This window comes from Schistosoma mansoni (assembly GCF_000237925.1).
Source record: "Schistosoma mansoni, WGS project CABG00000000 data, supercontig 0238, strain Puerto Rico, whole genome shotgun sequence".
Taxonomy (NCBI): domain Eukaryota; kingdom Metazoa; phylum Platyhelminthes; class Trematoda; order Strigeidida; family Schistosomatidae; genus Schistosoma; species Schistosoma mansoni.
In genome coordinates this window covers 106,875-129,802 of record NW_017386102.1, presented here as the reverse complement: position 1 = coordinate 129,802, position 22,928 = coordinate 106,875, and the positions used below count along the sequence as shown (strand labels likewise).

Here is a 22,928-nt window from a genome sequence, read left to right as displayed (position 1 = left end):
ATGAATCTTCTCGTGTCCACCGAAATTGACCGTCTTTTGATGTCATACTTTGAAAGTTTATTTTCCCAGTTATCTCATGTTCAGCTTTAAGGATTATGTTGTCAGGACCAATACCACTACGAGTTTCCGGCCTTCCACTGAGTGTCGAAATGCTGCATAGCACAATACATGACCAGGAGCTCCCTAACAAAAAAAGGATACCTCTGTTCAATGTCTGTTAGCCGTCTTGAATAGAATGCCAAGGATTACGTAGTATTGTCTACTCATTGCTATAAGACCACTCCGATAATCTAGTTGGATACGTCTAATGCGATATCAATGAGTGTTTTGATTTAATGGTGTGAGAGCATAGCCACGTTTGCGATAATTTCCCTAATTACCAAGAACGAAGTACTTTGATTACCTGACAGCGTGAAGTTTATCTCTGCCTTAATATTAGCACTGAGGAAGGTTTGAATTTTCTAATATCATCAATATGGTTTACTTCTGCCGATTCTCCTTCATGAAATGTCAATAACTATTTACTACTAATTCGTAAGAGTTTTCTTTTACTTTTTTTGTCACTAGCTGATTTCGTGTTCAGACATCAAATACAGTTTGAGCCGCTATTTTTGAGGATGGTAGCAGTTATCACTCTCTCATTGACTTTCTTACCGACCACACTTTTTCTGAACGTTACCTTTACGGGAAGGTTTCTGAAATTAAAGGAGATTATCAAAGACTGCACTTTTCTAACATTTATGATTTCTGTTCGATAAATTTAAACAAAGAATTATTGGGACGACAGTCTTTGATTTAAGATCTTTTCGTACATTATGTTAGACGATATTTATGATCTCTTGCTTTTTTAAATCAAGAAAAATTAGTCCAAGCTCAAAATTTGTGAATGTACCGAGAAGTCATACTTTATTTATCTTTTTGATCTTCAGTTTTATAAGGCAGGGCATTTCGATGTTTTGTGAATTTAAAAAAATTTAAATCTTGAAAAATAGGTCGATCCTATTGAATGGGATTTCAACAGTCATAGTAAGTGCGTTCATGTGGTACAGCTGGATCAAATAGTCAGAACTAGCTGCTCGACCTATAGCAATTCAAAACGTTGTCTTTGATGTTTTCTAACTTGGATTATTCTTCATGCCTACTCATGATGTAAGAAGCATCATAAATACATGGGAGTCTCTTGATTATGTTTAAAATATCAGTTATGTCGTTCGAACTGCCCTCGGTAAGTGATCATCAAGGACCACAGTTGTCAACTGCGTGCACAAATGTCCTTACAAGTCCAGATGTTCCCATTCATGTGACGAAATTCGGTGTTTGATATAAAAAGGCTTAAAACAAAATAACATGTGAGGCATAGCTAAGGTTGCTATTCGTGCAACCGTAAGACCCTTTTTGTAAGCCCTAATAATTAAGATTTCCTTCACGATTCTAAACTAAGTTCGTGTGGAAGGGTTGGTGAAATTATAGGAGGAAGTCTAGGTGACACTGAGAGGGAGTGATTGTCATACTGATGGTATTGATCATTGCTACAGGTTTACCTAGATCACGCTTAGCTGTCTAAATATTTTGCTGATGGAACTTGAAAAAAACTGCATCACCGTTGGCTGTTTTATAGACTTTCAAATAACTTTAAAGTGGAGTAGATAGTAGCTTAATATAGGTGGCGCATACATTGTTTGTGTAAGTGTATTTTGATCTCATAATGTTCGGTCTGATTTTTGTAAACCTGACTGAAACGATCGAAAGTTCATAAATTGGTAACGGTCTCTTATCTCTAACAACGGCCGTGTGAAAAACGTTTTACTGGCCTCAGCCACAAAACAGTTTACAGCTTCACCTCTCTTGAATTGGATCTACTGGTTTTTACTTATCTTCCGATCTGAGGATTAAGCTATAGAATGGCCGTTTCAGCCAAATATTGATAGATTTGTTTTAGAAGTTTGACTAAAACTAAGTTATTACTAAGAAATAAATCGTATGTCCTATTAGTTTACCCCCACTTTATTTTTCGTAGTAAATTTTTGATGTGACATTCTATTTTTCGATCAAAAAAATTTAATAAAGGGTAGAAATATTTTTACTAATTTTAGCTATTTTTGTCATTTCTTTATAGGTCTGTACGGGAAATAGGAAGGATCATTATGGATTCTAAAACACCGCCGTCAAAATTTTGTTACTTCAGGTCTGAATTGAGCATGCATCCTCCGGAAACTCCGTTACATGTTACACAAGAAGCTATTAGGATGTTAGAGGCTTACCTAGACATAGGGTCTCTTAAAAGGCGAAAACATATTAAATCTGATAGTATTTTTGTGTTTAATCCTTACATACCTAATGATCTAACAACTGGAGGGCCAAATGTTCACTATGACGACATAGGCGTACTGCCCCTTAAAGAGTACACGAAAACAAATGAAATGTTGGAGGCTGATCAAACAACAGTAAGGAAAACATATATTAATATATTAATCAACTTGCCAGATTTGCGCGAGTGCCATCTATGTAAATCAGATACCGAATATGTCTCTTGATGAGAGTGAACGTTTAAAGGAATTCACAAACGAATCTTCACATTCCAGTGATACGACAACACATCTTAAAGATAGTAGGTTCATATTTAATGAAAATACATTTAGTTATATAAAGCTATCAATAAGCAAGTTATCACTTTTTTATGTACATTCAAGAATTTAATGTTTGTTGTGAACAATATGGGCTCAAGTTTTATCGAATGTCTGTAAACAGTTTTCACTTACCTGTTGTTCACACCGTGCAAAGATACTTTTTTAGAGTACCTATGAAAGAAATTGAGTTAATAATGGCCTTGATGATCTATGGTCATAAGCACTGTGTCTGAGACATGACTGCTTGAGTTCGGTCGCATACAGGCAAGTTAAAATATACTGCTTCTACTGTCAGCCTTTTCTGACCCTTCGTTACATTGCGGAATGGCAGCATCTTTGCAGATGCTGGTTATTCATGCGTGAAACATTACTAATATTGCAAGCCAGTACGATAAGCAGTAAAGGTTTGCCCGTATACGTTATACTGGCTGCAACCGACCATCCCAACTTGGCCGAACTTCAGGATTTAGTTTTTAAAGCTAATTTGGTTTAGCTTACTCTTCACGATAGACAGATTCAGTCACATCAAGATAGTATCTACGACCAACATTAGATATTTTTTTGAAACACTATAAAAGGCTTTAGACATGTTTTTCATGCTTTTTGAAGCTAAGGCTGCAGAAATATCTGTTGGTTAGTGCTGACATAAATGAAACCAATGCATAAAAATTTTTATCTACCCTTAAGCTTGTTTCCAAGCTTGATAACTGTACAGTAAGCTTTATTGAGTTTACTCGGCAATCACTGAGAGTTGGATTTCGTGACATGAGTTGCTTTCCCCAGTGAGTGGATTCTCTTCTGCAAAATATTTTGTTACCAATCCACATGTACTATCAGAATTCTTGCGAAACTAGAAAGCATTAGCTTAGCAACAACAGAACCGCATAGTTGGTGAGCGACCACAGAGCAGTCAGAAATACACAATGGATTTGTGCTAATCAAAAACATTGCCAGTTAGTTGTAACTGTCAGAATTCGATCTGGTACCACGTATACTGTAGACTTTCTTTAATATCCACGTTTATTAGTTAAGTCTTTGTTTAAGGCGACTTCATACAGGATGAAGTCCAAATTCACGCATTATATAACATTTGTAATTTGTCATCAAAAAAGTTAAGAACTATTGTCGTATCAACATGTCACTAATTAGTTTGCTGAACTTCACCAAAGTTCTGCAAGGTTGACTCTTCCCACTCTCGTAAAAAGTAAAACTCGAAAAAACATTTAGCCGATAAAGTTTCTATATTTTCCCCTTTTTTATAACTGAGTTTAGTTCAAAGATCTACTTAAATGCAGTGTAATAAGACAGACAGATAAAGTAATACAATATCCGTCGCTCCAAAAATATTAGAAAATTGTTTAAAGAGTACTCAGTTTTATTAAGGTTGTAATTAACGCCAAGTTTCATTTTTATAAAAGTCAAATGCCATTAGATAAAATGAGGGTCAGGTTTAAAATAGTTAATTTATATGCCATACAATTATTTTATGAATAGATTGCTAGGTTTGTTTTCGGTAACAACTCATATTGTAATAAGTAAACGTATGCTTGCTTTAAACTCTGCATTATTTAAAGAAGAATCTTTATGCAAGAGATAGTAATTGAACTTAATGTTTCAAATATCACCAAACTCTTCAGGATTAATATGTAGTCGTAAAGAATGTCCCTGATCAACAAAGTAATTCATTTTATTGATTATGAAAGGCATAAAGTTTATTTTTTTCATAAATCAAATAAGTTGTATTCCTCATGAGACAAATGCTAATGTACCACTTGAATTTACTGTGGTAAAAATCTCTAATCTTATGTCCATAACATTGATTTTGAAGACTTGTTTTGATTAAAAAATAATTAAAACACTCCAAAAAGGACTGACTGTCAACTCACGTAATTTTAGGTTAAAATGTTAGTCACTTGGTCTAGTAGAATTCATCTAGTTTATTAAAATGATAAAGACACGAAGTTTCAAGCCCAATTTTGTACATTCTCATTGTTTTTAGCTTGTTCACCAAACTGTGAAATTATTCCCAATAAAATTCCTCTTCAGTCGATGGATGGATCATTTGCGCAGACAACCAAAATAAATGAACTTTACCCTCGTTTCGACAGTGTTGATGGTCTTAGTGCCAAATCTCGACAATCTGATTCACTATATAATTCAGGTAGCGTAGAACCAGTCAGTCTACCAGTGTTTGAAATACCAGCTCAAATACCTCATACAGGGACTGGTAGTTCATTGTCTAAGAGATTTGTAATGAAAGATGATTCTGTATCTTCATCGATCATGCGCTATCATAGTGTATGCAATGAAAGTACACAAAAAATTCACACCATACCTAAAATAGAGGAATGGTCAGCAATTGAAGTTGACTCTCATCACAATGAATATACTCGACGTTTCAGTGTTAAGTCTGCCCCTGAAGACGTACGCCACTGTGTGCGCATAAGACCTAAACGAAGTGCTACCAAAAAGTGGTTTAAATTCCGGCTTCCCAAAAGCAGTCTTAACTTGAAATCTCACATTGGAAATAAATTATCTACAGCTGAAGAGGAAATATTCGAATCGAAGAGTGTATTTATGGAAACTAGTTCACAAGGAAAAACATCAATTCTAGGGAAAAGGGAAAATAATGGCTCTGATGGAGTCGATGGTAACCTTTTCCCTCCAATACCTAACAGAAAATTGAGTACAAACATGATAAACAAATCAGATGAAAGGCTTCATCATTCACCACTTATCAATTTATGCGCTCAATTATTTCCACGATTATTTCGTCAGAATGAATCTTCGTCTAATTATTTATCAAATGGTTTCTTGCCTAGAATACAAAGGCTATCCACAAATACTTTTCGTCGAGTAAAGCGAAAAAAGCGCACTGCTAGAAGGTTGGATAAAATTTCTAATCAAGCTTCTGTAGAAGAACAAGAGGAAAAGGTAGGGTTTTTCATCTTTTGTGACGTTAGGTCTTATTGTTCAAATGCTTAGATATTCTATACATCATTTTCAAATGTTAATGTTTATTGTCTGTTTGGTGAGTAGTCTTGAAGTAATGATAGTCGATGAAACATAGTTTATGTCATACCATACCACCAGCTACCTCAAGGGACAATGTTACATAACATAGGAATAGGTTGGATAAAATTAAGTGACAGATAGACCAAAACATATCACCAGACCATGAGCAGAGTAATATGCAGGTCGAAGTTAAGGCTCTTGGTTACAGTCGTTTGAGGTAACTGTAATTTTTAGATTAAAACCTGAGGTTCGAAACTAGCAACAATGGCGACGATGTACTTAATTTCTTTCTTCTTTTGAACCTTGAACGTGACATTGCAATTCATTCTTTAACGTCATTAGTTGCATTGGAAATTAATTCTTTGTTCAACCCACCACTATCATTTATATCGTTATTTCAGAATCTTAACCTTCCATCTTGATGATTTGCTTTATCATCAATGCTGATATAAAACATCTCTCCACTCGAGCTGATATACATTTTGTGCAACGTTCTACATTGTTGATGACTGACAATGTTTTAGTTACTTTACTGACTAATATGAGCACTTGGTTACAACCAGTTTATTGCATCATCTGACAAACTAATGTTGTAAATATATAGCTTGACGATAAAAAATGTAAATTGAATCTGAAATATTTTAGATATCTACTTAGTTGTTACTAACATGTAGTTGGTTTTTTACAATAAATCATCGAGATTAGAAGCTAGTATCCAACAGTCAGGTGCGTAAACACTACCTGGAGAATGATTTCCCACTCGTAAAAACGATATTCCAGTATTAGATACTTCATAATCTCATCAAGTAACATTAAACTTAAGGCTTATCAACCTATAAATTAACTATCATAGGCATAAAGAATAAAGGAAGTAATTTAAACAGTGACTAATATTCTGGAAAGTCAGATTCAGTATGTTAGTTAATTATTCTAATTTTTCACTCTATAAAGAAACGTTATTTATCTCTCCTGAACCAAGTGTTTAATAAAGCTTTTTGAGAGATCTGTTGGTACTGAATAGTTGATACACTGTGGTAATTAAATTAACCCATTGTGTCACTGAATAAAAATAAAGAGGATTCAGTGAAGAAAATCTTTTCGACGAAATCATATATATAAGCTGTACATTCGTATTTGTAGTTGTTTAATAAATGTGAGTCTATAGATTGGATAAAAGAGATAACACCGTAAAGTGGTCCGAAATTTAAAATAACAAAAGTAGGTTACGTAATGATCAATGTATTTTGAATATATCTTTATTCATATAGATATCTTTTTTGACATGAATATGATCATTCACTGAGAAAAAATCAAAACGTTCGGCCATTTAGCAGTTTACATAGAAAATAAACAAAAAAGAGCCAAGAGCAAAACAGAACAACTTAACCAACGTTAGTTATTTGCAAAGACCAATCATCAGTACTATTTGATGATACAATAGAAATGGCTCAGCACCAGTAAGGTTTCTTTTCCCTACATCGGAGCTTTGTAAATTTTACCGACGTCTTTTGTTGTTTACATGCTCTTCTCATTGGATGCCTCTCAACTTTTCACAAGTTTTATAAGTGACACAGCCCCGTTTATATATCCAGTTTATTCGTGTAAAAATATTCTCTCACAAATGAACAAAGCATTCAGTAAATTATATTTGAGTCAGAACATATCGCTTTTCAGTTAATTAGTCAGTTTTAGGTATCCATTCATCCCTAAACTAATTGTATCCGATATAGTTCTTTTTCTCAATGTAGAGTGAATTGCGTTAGATTTCTTTTATTAACCGTTATAATAAATATCTATTTAATCGATTCACCTTGCTTGTCTAGTTTCACTTAATACCATTATATACCAAACGGCGTCCATCTAGATTCTCTCATTATGGAAATGTTGGATTATTTGAAAATAAAGGAAACTTATTAGTTAAACAAGAAGAGCATAACTTATTGAACAGATCAAGTCACTCGTCGGATAAAGAATTTTCAGAAAATGACTCGTTTAATACTTCAATAAAAAATTCCAAAACATGGCCAACCGGCTCACTTACCTCAAAAGTAGCTGGCGAAATTGCTTGTCTTTATCGTGGATTGATCGAGACAATAGGAAGTGATAAATTGATTGAATCTACTTCACAAACATGGAGTCATTTCACTCACAGAAAACTTCAGTCTTCAACTATTAATAATGTACCTGTAAGTTTTCCGAAAATTATTTCCTCCCAAACTTTTATTCCATTCTGCTTTTATTGTTTATCTTTAGTATGAATATAGATGAATCTACCATTAATCCTACCGTTGCTGTTACCAGTTGGTTAAACAGAATTTACTCATCCGATAAGAAACTAAGTGTCCAAATGAACTTGTTTATTTTTTGGATGGAAAAGACCTCAAATAGTTGGAATTTTTAAACCATGTGCAGCATTTTTATTTAATCGTCTTTCTTTCTAACAGCGTCATTCACATTTATACTCCTCTCATTGGAAATTGAACTTGGTAATCTCGTATCCTAATCTGTCTTTCAATAAATAATCCATCCTTTATTTTTAATTGATTCATTTTAAAATACTGATATGGTTGTCTATATCCAGTGACAACTAGCGTCGATTTGGATACACCATATACTTCGTTCACCTTTTCTCGTCTTAGAACCGTCGAATCCTATCGACAAATCTTTCAGGGGTGATTTATTGAAAATTTATTCAAACAAGGGACATGTATATATAACTATGATTATAATCAACTTGAAACTATGGAAAAAAAGCGTTGTAAAAAAGGAGCAATAAATCATTTGGAAAATTACATCTTTGACCATGATAAAAATGAAAGTTGTGTGTCGTGGAGATTTTATATCCAAAGATTGAGGAGGTTCAGATCAACAATAACGAACTGATGATATCCTTCGATGTTACAGTCCTTATTCACTTCAATTGAAAAAAGCCTAGCAAAGGAAAATCTAACTCTGCTCCTCACCAGTGACATGAATCTCCAAGAGTACACGGAGCTTCAAAGCCGGAGTTTACTAGAACCCATCGATTAATGCTTAACAACATATTCTCAAATCAACAACAAAATCTATGAACAAATGAGAGGAACACCAATGGGATCACTAATATCAGGACTTATTACAGAAGCAGTGATGCAGAGACTGGAAGCCTCGATATCACCGGTGATTAAGCAAAAACTATAGATCCGTTATGTGGGTGACATATTCGTCATTAATGACAGAGATGAGCTGGAAATCACCTAAAATCTGGTCAGAAACGTCTTCGATGACATAAGATTCACAATGGGAAAAGATCCGAACAGCAACCTATCATCACCAAAGACAACACAGGAAAATCAGGGACTCAAGTATATTGGTAGCCGGCTCATACAGATCAAATTCTCAAATATGGTAGCAACAACCCATGAACTCAAAATCAAGTGCGTACAAACTTTATTCAAGAACATGAAAACACACTGCAGCACGCTCTGAGGGCAGAAAAATGAAGAAAAATATCTAACTATCTTTCAAAAGAACGGCTACCCAATCAACTTCATCAAAAAGTATCAACCAAACGCATCAGCAGAAACCTACAAAAGGATCATCCTAAGATATGTAAAATGCGTATCAGAAATTACCAGATTATTGAAGCTCTTTGGAATAAATGTAGCACACAAACCAAAAAGTCACTTGAATCAATCCCATGCAAACCAAAAGACGAAATGACACAAGGAGAAAAACCGAACATCTACAAAATAAACTGTCCCAATTGCGAAAAACACTACATTGGACGAATTGGACGCCCTCTTCATCTTCGCCTGCATAAACATTAATTAGCTGTCAAGGGCCATGACATATCTCCGCTTATATCAATGCATATGGACAACTGTGGACACAAATTCAACTGGGAAAATGTTGAGGTCTTGGATAGAGTCTTGGGCCTCAGGTCAATCAGTAATCAACAAACACATTGAAATCGATCCAATTTATCAACCAATCAGAAAGTTATGGACAAATATAGGACCAAAAATCAATTGAAGATACAATCAAAATAAAGAGGCAGATGACAACAGGTTATAGGACAACAAAAATTGATCGAGATCAAGGGCGACAGGAAAGCTGTATCATATGTGGAGAAATTAAAATACACCACTTCTACCTGAAGTTTGTGCTGATGTTATTGTTCGGAGGAACAATGAAAGATCACGACCAAACCATCCAGATCAGAGAACAAAACTCCACCTAAACCAACTGTGTTCTTATTTTTTCAGTGTTTCATTAGTTCATTGCTTTTGTGATGCTAGCCATTTCTAGAAATGTATGTTTGCATAATTCAATGTGGGGATTTTTTTTTGCAAAAAATATTGTTATAAGAGATAACCACCTTTTCAGGAGAACATTTAATAATGTCGCCAGACAGAATGATGTTAGAATGAGGTTTTGGTTTAATTATTTCTCCTTGCACATCGTATTAATATATTTGCTTACTGAGCAGATGAAACACCATATCCAGTTATTTTGTACAGTCATATGGCATTGTGAATGTTAAGGTAGAACTCTATATCTATCATCCCACCCAATCTATTTTCATCAATTATTTTAAGCGAATTTACTGTGAGCTTACTATTCAAAGTTAGTCACATTTCCTGTTACAAGCCATTTGTCTCACAGTTGTGTTTATATGCTGTTATTATTGTGTATGCTGCTTGATTGTACGTTTTAGCTAATAGTCAGACTGTGTGTCTAAATAACGTCAAAAAATAGACATATTATTCTTAAATTCATCTGACCTGTTTTGTTTACGAATTTACTATTTTTTACAACCACACTGCACTCGTGTGCATGTGTTATGAGTCATAGCATTTCTATATTATATAAATGTAGTCTAAATTTAAAGTTTTCCTGTCCAATCATCTTAGCTATGGCTTTTAAAATCGATCTGAAGCGATACCCATACATGCATAGAATAAACCCAATTATTATAGAAATCGTCATATTTTGGACGAACTGTGACTTGTCATCATTGGTGTTTTGTGATGAATTATTTTTTAAAAGAATGTGGATATATGAAAGATCAACATAAGAGATTTGTTTGAACGTTCCAGGGTACTTCTAGTGAAGACCGATGCACTTGTTATTGAATTTTAATGACTATTGAAATGTAGAATAAAAATTCCAAAGTGCTTTGAATATCTGTCTCGTACCCGAGTGAAATATATTAACTTCTACTACTTACGGCTGTTACCCTTCATGGAGTACAGGCCGCCCACCAGGATTCTCCAACGAACTCTGTCATGGGTAATCCTTTCCAGTTGTTTCCAACTGATATTCATTCTTTTGATATCTGCTTCCAATTCTCGGAGCAGTGTGTCCCTTAGTCTTCCTCTTCCCTTCAGGATTCCAAGATGGCATTTGCCTCGAGATGCATTTTGATGACTTCCGTAATGTATGTCCTACCAACCAGCAGCGTCTTTTCTTGATTTCCTCTTCACCTGGAAGCTGGTTTGTTTGCTCCTACAGTAGGCTGTTGCTAATGGTATCCGGTCAACAGACGTTGATTACCTTGCGTGGACAATTGCTGATGATTACTTGTACATTTTTGACGGTTGTGGTAGTTCTTGAAGTTTCAGCTCCGTACAGTAGAACTATCTTGACATCCGTATCAAAGATTCTGATTTTGGTGTTGGCTGACAGTTGTTTTGAGTCCCATGTGTTCTTCAGTTGTAGGAATGGCGCCCTTGCTTTGCCAATCCTTGCCTTTGCATTTGTATCAGATCCTCCTTGTTTATCGATGATGCTGTCCAAGTATATGAAAGTTTCCACCTCTTCCACAACTCCTCTATCAAGTGTGATTTGGTTGGTGTTCTCTGTGTTGTATTTAAGAATCTTGCTTTTTCCCTTGTGTAAGTTTAGGCTTCTGCTACACTGGTTGTCTTCATCTGCATTTATTCGTGTGTATGAGATAGAAGAGCTAGGTCATCTGCAATGTCTAAATCTTCTGGTTGCATACGAGCTATCGGTTTTATTCCGTGCTTCCCCTCAGTTGTGGAGGTCTGCATAATCCAGTCGACCACCAGAAAAAAAAGAAAAAGGGAAAGTAAGCAACCTTCTCTGATTCCGGTCCTTACTTGGAATGTATCTGTCAGCTATTCTTCATGTACCACTTTGCAGTGTGGTCCGTCGTATGAATTCCATTTGATGTTGATAATTTTCTCAGCCATACCATAGTGTCGGGGAAAGCTCTATAAGATTATACTATCCACACTCACACGCTTTCTCATAGCCAAGGAACTTGATGTGTAGTGACGAACTTTATTCAACTGACTGCTCAACAATAATATGTAGTGTCGCGATTTGGTCTGCGCACGGCCGATCCTTACGGAATCCAGCCTGTTGATCTCGAAGTCGGGCGTCTACTGAATCTTTCATCCGGTTCATCAACACTGTTGAAAACTTTTACTGGTGCTGATAGTATTGTGATACCTCTGTGGTTCTACACTTGCTCAGATCTATGTGTACGAAGTGTATTTTTATAGAAATCTTCAACTTGCATTATTTTTCAAGTATTTCCATTTCGTGCTGATTAAAGGAAAGCAGTTTTGTAGATCCGATTATTATGCAGATAGTGTAATTTTAAATGCTTAGTTATTATCATGCTGTCGGACAGAAATGTAGGATAAACCTTAGATTACCAATCAATCTTTAGTTCAATTAGTTAGGTGGCATTGTAGTGAACGAAGTTAGGTGGGGGCAAACAATTTATGGCTTTTTAAAGAAAATTATAGAGCTATTTAGTAAAGTGTGAAAACCATACATTAAATACCTCATCTACAAATCTTCCATCAATTGTCTTAAACTTCATTCTTCCTTCATCGCCTTTATAATTACGCTCTGTTGGCATCCTCGTTTTAAATTCGATCTTCGCAACCTTCTGCTGTCAGGCCCTCCACTTCTGATTAATGTTACATACTACTTATGTCTTTCGACATAAGTAGCGTGCATCATAGTATTACTAGTCCGTACATCAAAGGTTTGACTCACAGCCAGGTATTATTTATCCTTTTAATCCACGACATTCATTTACACTACAAACTATGGGAAAGTATCAAGAAGCGGAAAATCTAGTGGGAGCTTACTAGTTCCTTTTTGAGCACGAATTCAAATTTGATACTTTTGGTAGTTTGCCACAAATTCATAAATTCTAAGTCTGTATTCTTTAGCAATATCATGAAGTCATCTTAAGTTACAAACAAATTTTCATAGGATCGATTTATTTGTGTGGTCGTTAATGCTGACCGGATTCTATTGATATAGAGATTCATGAATACCAGCCTAAATAACCTGCAATTGAAACACTATCTTGAATTGGAGTTAAGTGTTAAACCAATATTAATTTAGTTATAAAACTAATGTGGCATCTTTGTTAGAATTTCGATGATCAATTCATACACAGGAAATTTAATGTAATTTTCGGATTTTTTTATGAAGAATCTAAACTGAATTTTTATTTTTATTGAATAGTCTTTCAATTGGAATTCAGTTAGAATTCAATACGATAAATCAAATAAATCCACATATAACTTCCCATTGAATGATTTATCTGCAATGCGATATTCTACTACTAATCATCCAAAAGTTACGGATGAAATAGTGTCAAGTAGGGAAGTTACTGATGAAGCACTGAAAAATACTACTATCAGTTCTAAAACGAACCAAGCAAATAAATCTTCAACAAAAAATGAATCGTTTGTAAGTAATGCTTTTTTTCGGGTGTTTTCATAAATGTTCCTTCAGTCCTACTGTCCCAACTATAATTCACTGAATCGATGACTTTATATATCTTAACAAGCTATATATATATATATATATATATATATATATATATATATATGACGAATGGTTGTCTGTTTATTACTAAATTGTGAACACTTAGATATTTGCCAATCGTATCTAATATCTGACTCTCCTTATCTATTGAAAATATTCTAGATTTTCACTGAACTAGTCTTATAAAAATTTATAGCCATTTTTTATTTATATATGTATTGAATACCTAATAATCTCTCCTTACCAACTGTATTGAATAAAAACAATTTAATTGATATCAGTCATTTAGTTGTGATGTTTATTATTTAGCGCATGAATAGACAGATAATTAGTGAAAAGTAAGCAAATAAATTAATAACGACAAGTAGTGAGATGTTCAATACATTTACAGTAAAGTGAATTTATCTATGTACTCTTGATTTATGTTACTTAAATTTTGCAACCCGTAATTTAAAAATGTCAGGGAACCCTTCATATTTCCACAAAGGACTTACTTAAAGGAAACGAATGTCATGAATCAGGGTCGGGGGTCACATTGGAGTAATAGTACGCATTCTCTGGTTTTAACTATCTGTGTTGTGAATTCTATTTGATCATAGATTCTATTCTCCTGTCTTATTTGGGTACTTAATTGGCTTGATGTAATTCAAATTGTGATTAACAAATTAGCTGAAAAATATGTTCCACTTAATCAATACGCGTAAATACCCAGATTTGTAGTATCGAAGTTTGTTGTAGTATCGTTTTGATGTAAGCGGTAAGGAACACTGTCCTTTTAATATTATAAGTTTAGAAGTTTCTCGTACTTTTATTATAATGTAGAGAAATGTGTGATTGAGAATTGTTTAATGTGACTGTCTGAATTAGAGATGAAACTAACTTAATGTACGGGTTAATTTTCGTCTGTCGTTTCTAAATCGTTCGGGATAGGACTATGTACGCTCCTACCGTATCATTTAATATAAAGATAACTATTATTTATCATTCAGAAGTTTTACTTTCATTATCGATATGAAAGAAGTCACGAATACCGAAAGTTTATATATTATATGATTTAGTATCGAGTATACAATTCATCAGTCAGTTCATTCTACTTTCGGATTACAAGGCGTAATCGCTTAACATATATGATCTGATACAGAAATATTTATGCGATAGCTGATCCATTTACACCACAGATCTCGTTTTTGATAAAAAAAAATACCAGTATATGACCAATGCTAGATGTACTTGCTGAAGTGGATTAAGAATATATTGTGTATATTACTAGGATGTGTAGTATTGCTTGAAGGAAAAAAGTCCCTGAAACGGGTTAATGACTGCCGATGTAGACTGGTTATCGAATCTGAGCATACTTGTTGCGGCTCTTACTAGAAAAATTGACGTTATTTTTAACTTGCACCTGAAACGTAGAAATTCATCAATCAAGTTCAAATATCACTTGTCTTTACGTTTTACTTTTCTCTTGTCTTTTCTTTTTTTCTTTCACTTTATCAAAGTCCATCTAGATAGATCTTGATAGATCTTGTTTACGTACTGCCAATCTTCCTCTTACTATAAATCCTCAAACTAGGTTTGTTTATTTTATCCTATCTGTCAAAAAACTAAGACAAACTCTTGACATAATTAATAGGATGGTTTAACTTATTCTATTTTTGACATATGTTGTTGACATGTTTTTGTAATTTCAGTTAAATAAAGTAACACAAAATCTCGAAGACTGTGCGGTGAGGAATTCTTCAAACAATTCTGAACTTCAAAGTGAATTAAAAGTAGAAAAGTCCAATCATTCATCAACAAATGATAATACACATTATCCATATGCTAAATACGTTGCTGATATGATTGATGCTTTGTCTGAACGTCTTATGGGTAAAATATCAGAAGATGATTTAGAATTACGTTTTCAGATTTTAGAAGCAGAAGCATCTAAAGCGGCTAAACACAAAACTGCTCAATCTGTTAAACGTGAACGATTCTACTCGGTTAGTAATGAAGCTGAGAATTTACGTTGTCAGAATTCCTTACAAAATACAACACGAGGCAATTCATCATCAGATGAAAATATATTAAATAAAATAGCAGAAAGAAAAGAATTAAAGAATAGAAGATGCCATTCTGTAACTGATTTTTTTGTTACGACAAAACCATCAGACTTACAAAATGTGTCATCATTAGAATCAAGCCAACGTAGTTTGAAGTATTCTTGTTTAGAACAGGTGAAACGATTACAACTTCGAAACAAAGTAAGGTGTTATTACAAACCATCATTGTTTATCAGATCTTTATACATGTTAACTTTTATGCGTTTATTTACTGCCCATTCATAAATCTTAGTATTTTAAACTGATAGGTTGTAATTTGTAATGTAGTAGTTTAGACACTCTGCACTCTTATGTTCATGTGACTGAGGTACTGGTATTCATATTCTCTCTAATCAGTCAATTATAATCAGCGTAGATGCTGGCACGAAGTTGCCACACCTCAGCACAATGAGATACATTTAACACGATGAGTAGCAAAATAGGCAGTAATAATGTGGTCGCGATAACAATCTTTGAGGGTAGTGTAGTGAACAAGAAGACGAGTGGGCACAATCGATTGTATTTAAGCACAAAATTACAGAATATCTCACTAAAATCTGACAACATACAGTTAACAGTTAATTTTCAAAATAATAAATTGTCTCAATCTTGATAGTTCCTTCTACAAATATCAGTCTATCGTCTCTGATTTCATTGTTCATGCATTTTCATAGCAACTGCGTTTCGTTTACATCCTTTCGTTATCCATCTTCTTCTGAAATACATTCTATGCATGACCATCACCATATACTACTTATGTGGATATAAGTAACCCATACCACAATAGGATATGAGAAAATAGTGGCAAGATATATATATATATATATTTATAAGGCAGCATAGTCGCAGATACTAATTAACCGAGAGACACCTAATTCCTATCATGACTCTTTATACAGTCATAGATACGCTTCTTGTAATCTAATGGAATAGGTGACGTTACTATAGATACCTGAAATTTTTAGAGTATTGTAATGCTAGCCAGTAGGCAAACTCACATCCTCCTCCTCAATAGATTAGTCTGTTGTATATGTCAGAAAACTGGTTAGCTCATTTAATTTTAGTTTCATGACATGATGAGTTGATGTTTAGCCTTTTCTAAAACCAATTAGTTACAAAGAATCAAAATGAGTGTGACAATTTATTTATTTATGGTGAAATTCAAATTTGTTCATTAATAATTGTAGGAATTGCATATTTTCTAATCCAATTGTTAATAATACATATTCTATTCGTGGTTATTGGCTCTTATTATTATATTTATTATTATTATCTTGACATTTAATTTAGTTAACTATAACAGAGGATTTATTAAGTCGTCTTGTAAATCATACAAATTATCCGAATTTCGAGGCTGATATCCTTGATTTATTAGGTCGGCAACCGAATTGGCATAGGATCGCTATTCTTTATTATCTTACTAGATGTTCAGTTAGACACATATTAAATTTACATATAGAAAAGTTGGAAACATTACAAGAGTCAACTTCAGGTTCATCAATATTACGTCAATCGATAAATATCAATTCAGATAGTGAGGAAATTGATGAAAGTTATTTACAGTCATCAGGAAGGTAGGTCATTTCATAGAAATTAAATAAATTTGACTATTAAAAGTGTTTGGTGTATAGTTTTTATCCATTTGATTTGGGGAGGTGGTCGCAAGCGATCATTCTATGACTGGTATGTTTGCAGCAGTTCGTAGTTTGATTGTTGACAATTGCTTTATTCCAGGTTTGATTTTAGTTTTCATTACGCCTAAACATTGAATATAAAAGGGTAGTTGTTATCATATTTACCAATAGGATTCATTATTTAAGTGTCAAATACGCAAAGTGATACCAACCAAATAAGTGTTTGGGTAAAACGATATTAACGTTTTCACCATTAAATGACCTTGAAAACCAGGAGGCACTGGACAGCTGTTTCTTCCTAACATGAGGCAACATAGCAGTGCTCTTCTATGACCTCACCGGGGATCAAACTATAGACCTTCATGTCCTGTGGTGAGAGCTTAGTATTTAGAACACTCGACTGGCATTCAGTCGTGATGTAAAATTTAAAGTTCAACAATTTCTAGAACTCCCCATACTGATAAGTATTATGTACTCAAAAGCAATGAATTATGAGATGTAATTCCCAGTTTCCTCGTTAAAATCCATGACCATTAGAGTTCAATCACACTGAGTATCAGACTATCATCTCGCTCGTGGGACCCGAACCCAAGACCTTCGGTCTCGCGCGCAAACACTTAACCTCTAGACCAGTGAGCCAGCATCCAACGGCGTTAATGTCTAAATTCAACCAATCCACTAAGTTGGGCCATCGTCCACTGTTGTCTTAAGTGAGTCACTGCCTCACAACAGACACGGTTGAACTCCAGTAGTTACGGCTTTTTGTGTATACACACTGCTGAGGAGTCCCATGTTAGGACGAAAAGGCCGTCCAGTGCTAACAGGTTTTCTATTGTGGTCTAGCTATAATTGACTCATGAATTCAACTATTAAATAACTACAATCTCCATAAAATCCCCTTTCTGAAGATAATTAATGATAGACACGCTCTTTGCATGCACTATTGCTATTGGTTGTTAGTTATCGGCCAATCAAGAACAATATATCTATAATGACTTTTCTTGTCTATCAAAAATAAGGGATTTGCTGCCTAAAGTACTGCCGTACAAAATGATTGGTCGTTTTTGTTTCGCTTCGTAATTTTCAATAAAGAGTGATCATTCAATGAGGATATTTGAGTTGATGTATTGAGGTTGAATTCACCATGCAACTTGATTACTGAGTGATACATCTTTTAATTCCCTAGACGTTTATGAGAAAATAACTCTGTCATCTAGATGTCTTGAATTTTCAATGTGAAGTAATATTGATTGATTTAATGTACTGCTTGGTGGTTTTAATACATGATGAGTCACTAAAACGTGGATTTAAACTATTACTCATTTGTTTCACAGAAGGAAAACAGTAGAGTGATTAGATATCATCTATGCACAATGTTCTCATCAAGAACAATGAAATTATGTACACCAGTAAATCAACAGTGACAGATTTTAAACTTTTATTTATATTTATGAAAAAACCAACTTTTATAACAATAAACTGAAGAATATTTATGTTGTGATGAGCGCTGTCCCGAATCTGATACTAATAGACAGTGTGCTACGCTCTAGCCCCTCAACATAAGAGTGGGTAAGAAAGTATATTGAGCTACCGAATAAAGTGCACAAACACTCATTTATATGTATACCACTTTAACCCTTTGGAAATTGATTCATTTCTTAGCTAGTAACATGCACTTTATCTTTAGGTCACTTCTGATTGCCATCAATTGACCTTCTTATTAGGCTACTTCTTGTTGGCTTACCATATAAACTTATCTATTCTATAGTAATTCCTTTCTTTGTTTTTTTCTGAAATCCTCAGTCATATTTATCATTCATCAAGTAAATTACCTCAAAGTAATTTATATCCATCGAATTCAACATATGAAACAATAATTCGTGATACTGGTCAATGTCGAGCAAATATAGGCCGAATCAAAGATTATACAATTACGTTTTTTACACGTTGGTATGCAGATTGGGTGTATAAACGTGGTGGTTGGGTGAGTTTTTAATAATTTTGATGGAATTTAAATAACTATTATATCTTGCTTTTACAAAATAAGTAAATATTTTGTTTGTTTAACAAATGATCAAATAACAATAAAACACAACTGGAAATTACTAAAGATTTTGAAACAGGACTAATTAGATAGGAGAAAGCCAGAATGAAATCGGAAGAATATGGATGTTGCCACGAATTGTGAAGATCCATTCATCTGCTAAACCGTTGTTTGGAATTATTAAGGATTTAATGTCTTGGGGAGTATTGCTGGTTATAGCTTATGTACCAATCACATTCTTTTCTTTGACTTAGAAATGTTAAATAGGTCCCTTTCCTCAATGCTAAAAGGGAAGGAATAATAAATTGAAATCAGATAATTTATCTTATAATCTATTCGTCAGTCATTTCTTTGAAGAATTCAAACTAAAAATGTTTTCATCTCTGAAGTAATTAGGTAGAACACGGAGAACTTGATCTTTAATACGTTATCTGTTTTGAAACGTGAATTGACATAACTAGTAAAGATATAATCACACAGAAAAGAAACACATTTTGATCAGTAAAAGGAAGTGTAAGTGATAAACAGTGTTACGCAAATCGAACTTACGAGAAGAGTACATTTTCAGTGATTGGTAATCAAATAAAGACATACCACACGCAAAGAAGACTATGTTAAAGTGGTGAAGATGTAAACAAAAATATTAATGGTCACTTTATTTATGGATATAATTAACATGTAATGTAACCAATACTATACATCATTCTTCATAATAATTCCAACTAAATAGAACATCGATAATTAGGTAATATTTTCTAAACTTAGCTACTCACTTTAAATGTAGTTTTTCTCAGCTGAAGAGTTATTGAAAACTAAGTAGTGATCAACATTGGTTTTATTTTTTATGACTCATATTAGTATACATTTTGAGGACTGAACGTGACATTGAATGAATGACCTCTAGGCTTCGAGGCAACCATAATAAGATGGAGACTATTATGTTATAATCAAATGTTTCACAAATGAAATCAATATATAATATAATACAATATTGGTTCTGTGTTATCGATAGGTAACCCTCGTTCTCAACATACTTGACTTTACATATCACTACTTCCTATTGGAGCTCCAGCAAACTAATCTTGTATAACTATAAAGCTAGAGTTAAAACAAAGAGCAGTTGCCACCGTTTTATTTAAAGTCTTAGTAAAAAAGTGTTAAAAATTGAAAACAATCCCTTTATAAGCAAAGATAGGTGATAACTAGCAGTGGAATTGAGGACACACATTTCGTCGTATCTGGGACGCGTCAGCTGGATGTTTATTCCGAGCCTCGAGCTCAGTACCGTTTGCGTCGAACGCATATATATATATATATATATATATATATAACATAATTCTGGTAGTGGTTGTCTTCTTATTAGACTAGTCAAAGAGATGTTAACCTGTCATTGTCTACTATTACATTCACCTGATGATAAAAATAATATCATTATAAATTATCGAAATAAGTTTTCAGCCTTTGTGTTTCAAGAAAATTGGTTGTACTTTTTGTTTTGATCTGCGATGTAGGTTAGTTTTAAGACAATCCATATTGTTGGATATGGATTCAGTTTTGACAAGTTTTTATGTTTAAAGAAAAACATTTAGTGGACGGAAATTATAATATTCTATCGTATTTCACTATTTTTTGATTTATTTTTTTGTTCCCCCCAAGCAATCTGTAATCGAGGAAACTGAAGATTCTGAACTGGACTAAATTGTCAATTATTTTAAGTGAATGGAATAAATGTAATTTTTTTTATGGAACAGACAACTAGCGCGTTTGTGATAATTTGTTTATGATAACTTCATTTGTATGTAATATATAATGTATGTGAGGGACAGAAATGACATTTGACTCATATTACTTAATTATTATTATTTTTTGAGAATTGTAAATTGCTACATGTTTATGTAGCAATCATCTTTTTTTCAAAAATGTAATTTAACTGTATATTTGTATGTGCAAATTATATTTGAACTAATCTCAGCGATTGAAATTTAAATAATTCCAACGTTCCGTCCAGTTATTTGTCTGGACTTCTTCAGGGTGATATTCACCCTATACTCGGCACCCAATTTTGTCAAGCCAATTGTATATTTTCCTAAAAACAATATGATAATACGATATATTGTTAGTTTGGAAGTAATACTTACTTACGCCTGTTACCCCTCGTGGAGGAGCGTAGGCTGCCAACAAGCATTCTCCCATCTAGCCCTGTCCTGGGCAATTCTTTCCAATTGTTATTCATCCTTCTCATATCTGCTTCTATTTCCCGGTTCAGCAGCACTCTATTGAAAACTTTTCCTGGTACTGACAATAGCGTATTGCCACCGTAATTCTCACATATGCTCAGATCTTATTTTGGTGTCTTGATGAGGTATCCTTCTTCCAATTCTGTCAATGGCACTTGTTCTTCCTCCCAAATCTTCTTGAATAGAAAGTGAAGCATGTTTTCAGTTAATTCAATGTCTGACTTCAGCTGGTATATTCTCAGGTCCTGTAGATTTCCCGCTCTTGATTTGTTTGATGGCCATCTTGACTTATTTGATCGTTAATGGAGTGATATCTATGGGAAGGTCAATGTGTGCTGCCTTGATGTCCGGTGGATTCAGTGTGGTTGGTTTATTCAGCAGTTCCTCGAAGTATTCTACCCATCTTTTTCTCTGTCCTTGAATCTCCGTCGTCGTCTTTCCTTCTTTGTCCTTGACTGGTCTCTCTGGTTTACTTTATTTACCTTCTGGTTTCATTTTGTGTCATATAGCTGTTTCATATTCCCTACTCTTGCAGCTTTTTCTGCCGCCGTTCCTAGTTCTTCCATGTATTTCTGCTTGTCGGCTTTAATACTCCTCTTCACTTCCTAGTTTGCTTCTGTGTACCATGCTTGCGCCTTGACTTTCTCTGCTCGTGTTCGGCTGTTGTTAATTGCTATTTTCTTGTTCTCCCTTTCTGCAATCTTGTCCAGGGTTCCCATAGAGATCCATTCCTCATTGTGATGCTCCTTGCAACCCAGAACCTCCTGACACGTTGAAGTTAATGTTTCTTTGGTACCTTTCTAATTGTCCTCCAAAGTAGTTTCTTGTTCTTTCCATAGATCCTGTAGAGCTTGGAACCTGTCGTTGAGCTTGTTAGTATCTCGAAGGAAGGCTGTATTGAACCTTTGTAATGCTGTTTGTCCAGTTGTCCAGTGTTTCTTTAGCTTCGGTTTCATCTTGGCCAGAACCAGGTAGATGTCAGACAGATGTCAGGTACTCTCCTTGTTCTCACATCTTCCATTGATCTTCGGAATTCTTGTTGATACAAATATGATCTATCTGGTTCCCTGTGGTGTGGTCCGGCGAGATCCATGTAGCTTTGTGTATGCGTTCGTGTGGAAATATTGTGCCACCTATTGTAGTGCCGTGCTTCAATAATAGTTCACTTCGATAACCGTTATTATACCAATCCTAACGGTGAATAATATCAGAAGGCAAAAGGAAGCGGCAACTACATTTTTATTGATGAATGATGCAGACCAGAAAGCTGTGGGCACATGAGCAAGTGTAAGCGAGCGAAGCGAAAACAATGCTAATTGGAGATGGCTGGGGAGCCAACTCGATGTGAGCAAGCATTACTCAATATTTATAATCAGACAAAAATGAATGACAGACATATGTTGAATAAGATGGAAGTGTGTACACATATACGCTCATATAAAAAGTAGTAAAGGTTAATAAACGAATAATTAACAAGATCAAAA

At 34.2% G+C, this 22,928-nt stretch overlaps 1 protein-coding gene across 1 annotated transcript; it reads left to right on the top strand.

The window, feature by feature from the left end:
* Positions 1 to 2,144: 2,144 nt before the first annotated feature.
* On the top strand, positions 2,145 to 21,143 carry Smp_212030 (hypothetical protein; the record flags this gene model as incomplete). Its single annotated transcript, XM_018791131.1, has 9 exons — positions 2,145 to 2,444; positions 2,485 to 2,608; positions 4,627 to 5,561; positions 7,466 to 7,828; positions 13,140 to 13,367; positions 15,137 to 15,691; positions 16,820 to 17,103; positions 18,967 to 19,147; positions 20,864 to 21,143. 9 exons carry the CDS (start codon positions 2,145 to 2,147, stop codon positions 20,903 to 20,905), a joined length of 3,012 nt encoding a protein of 1,003 aa, XP_018647353.1. The 3' UTR covers positions 20,906 to 21,143.
* Between the last annotated feature and the right edge of the window lie 1,785 nt (positions 21,144 to 22,928).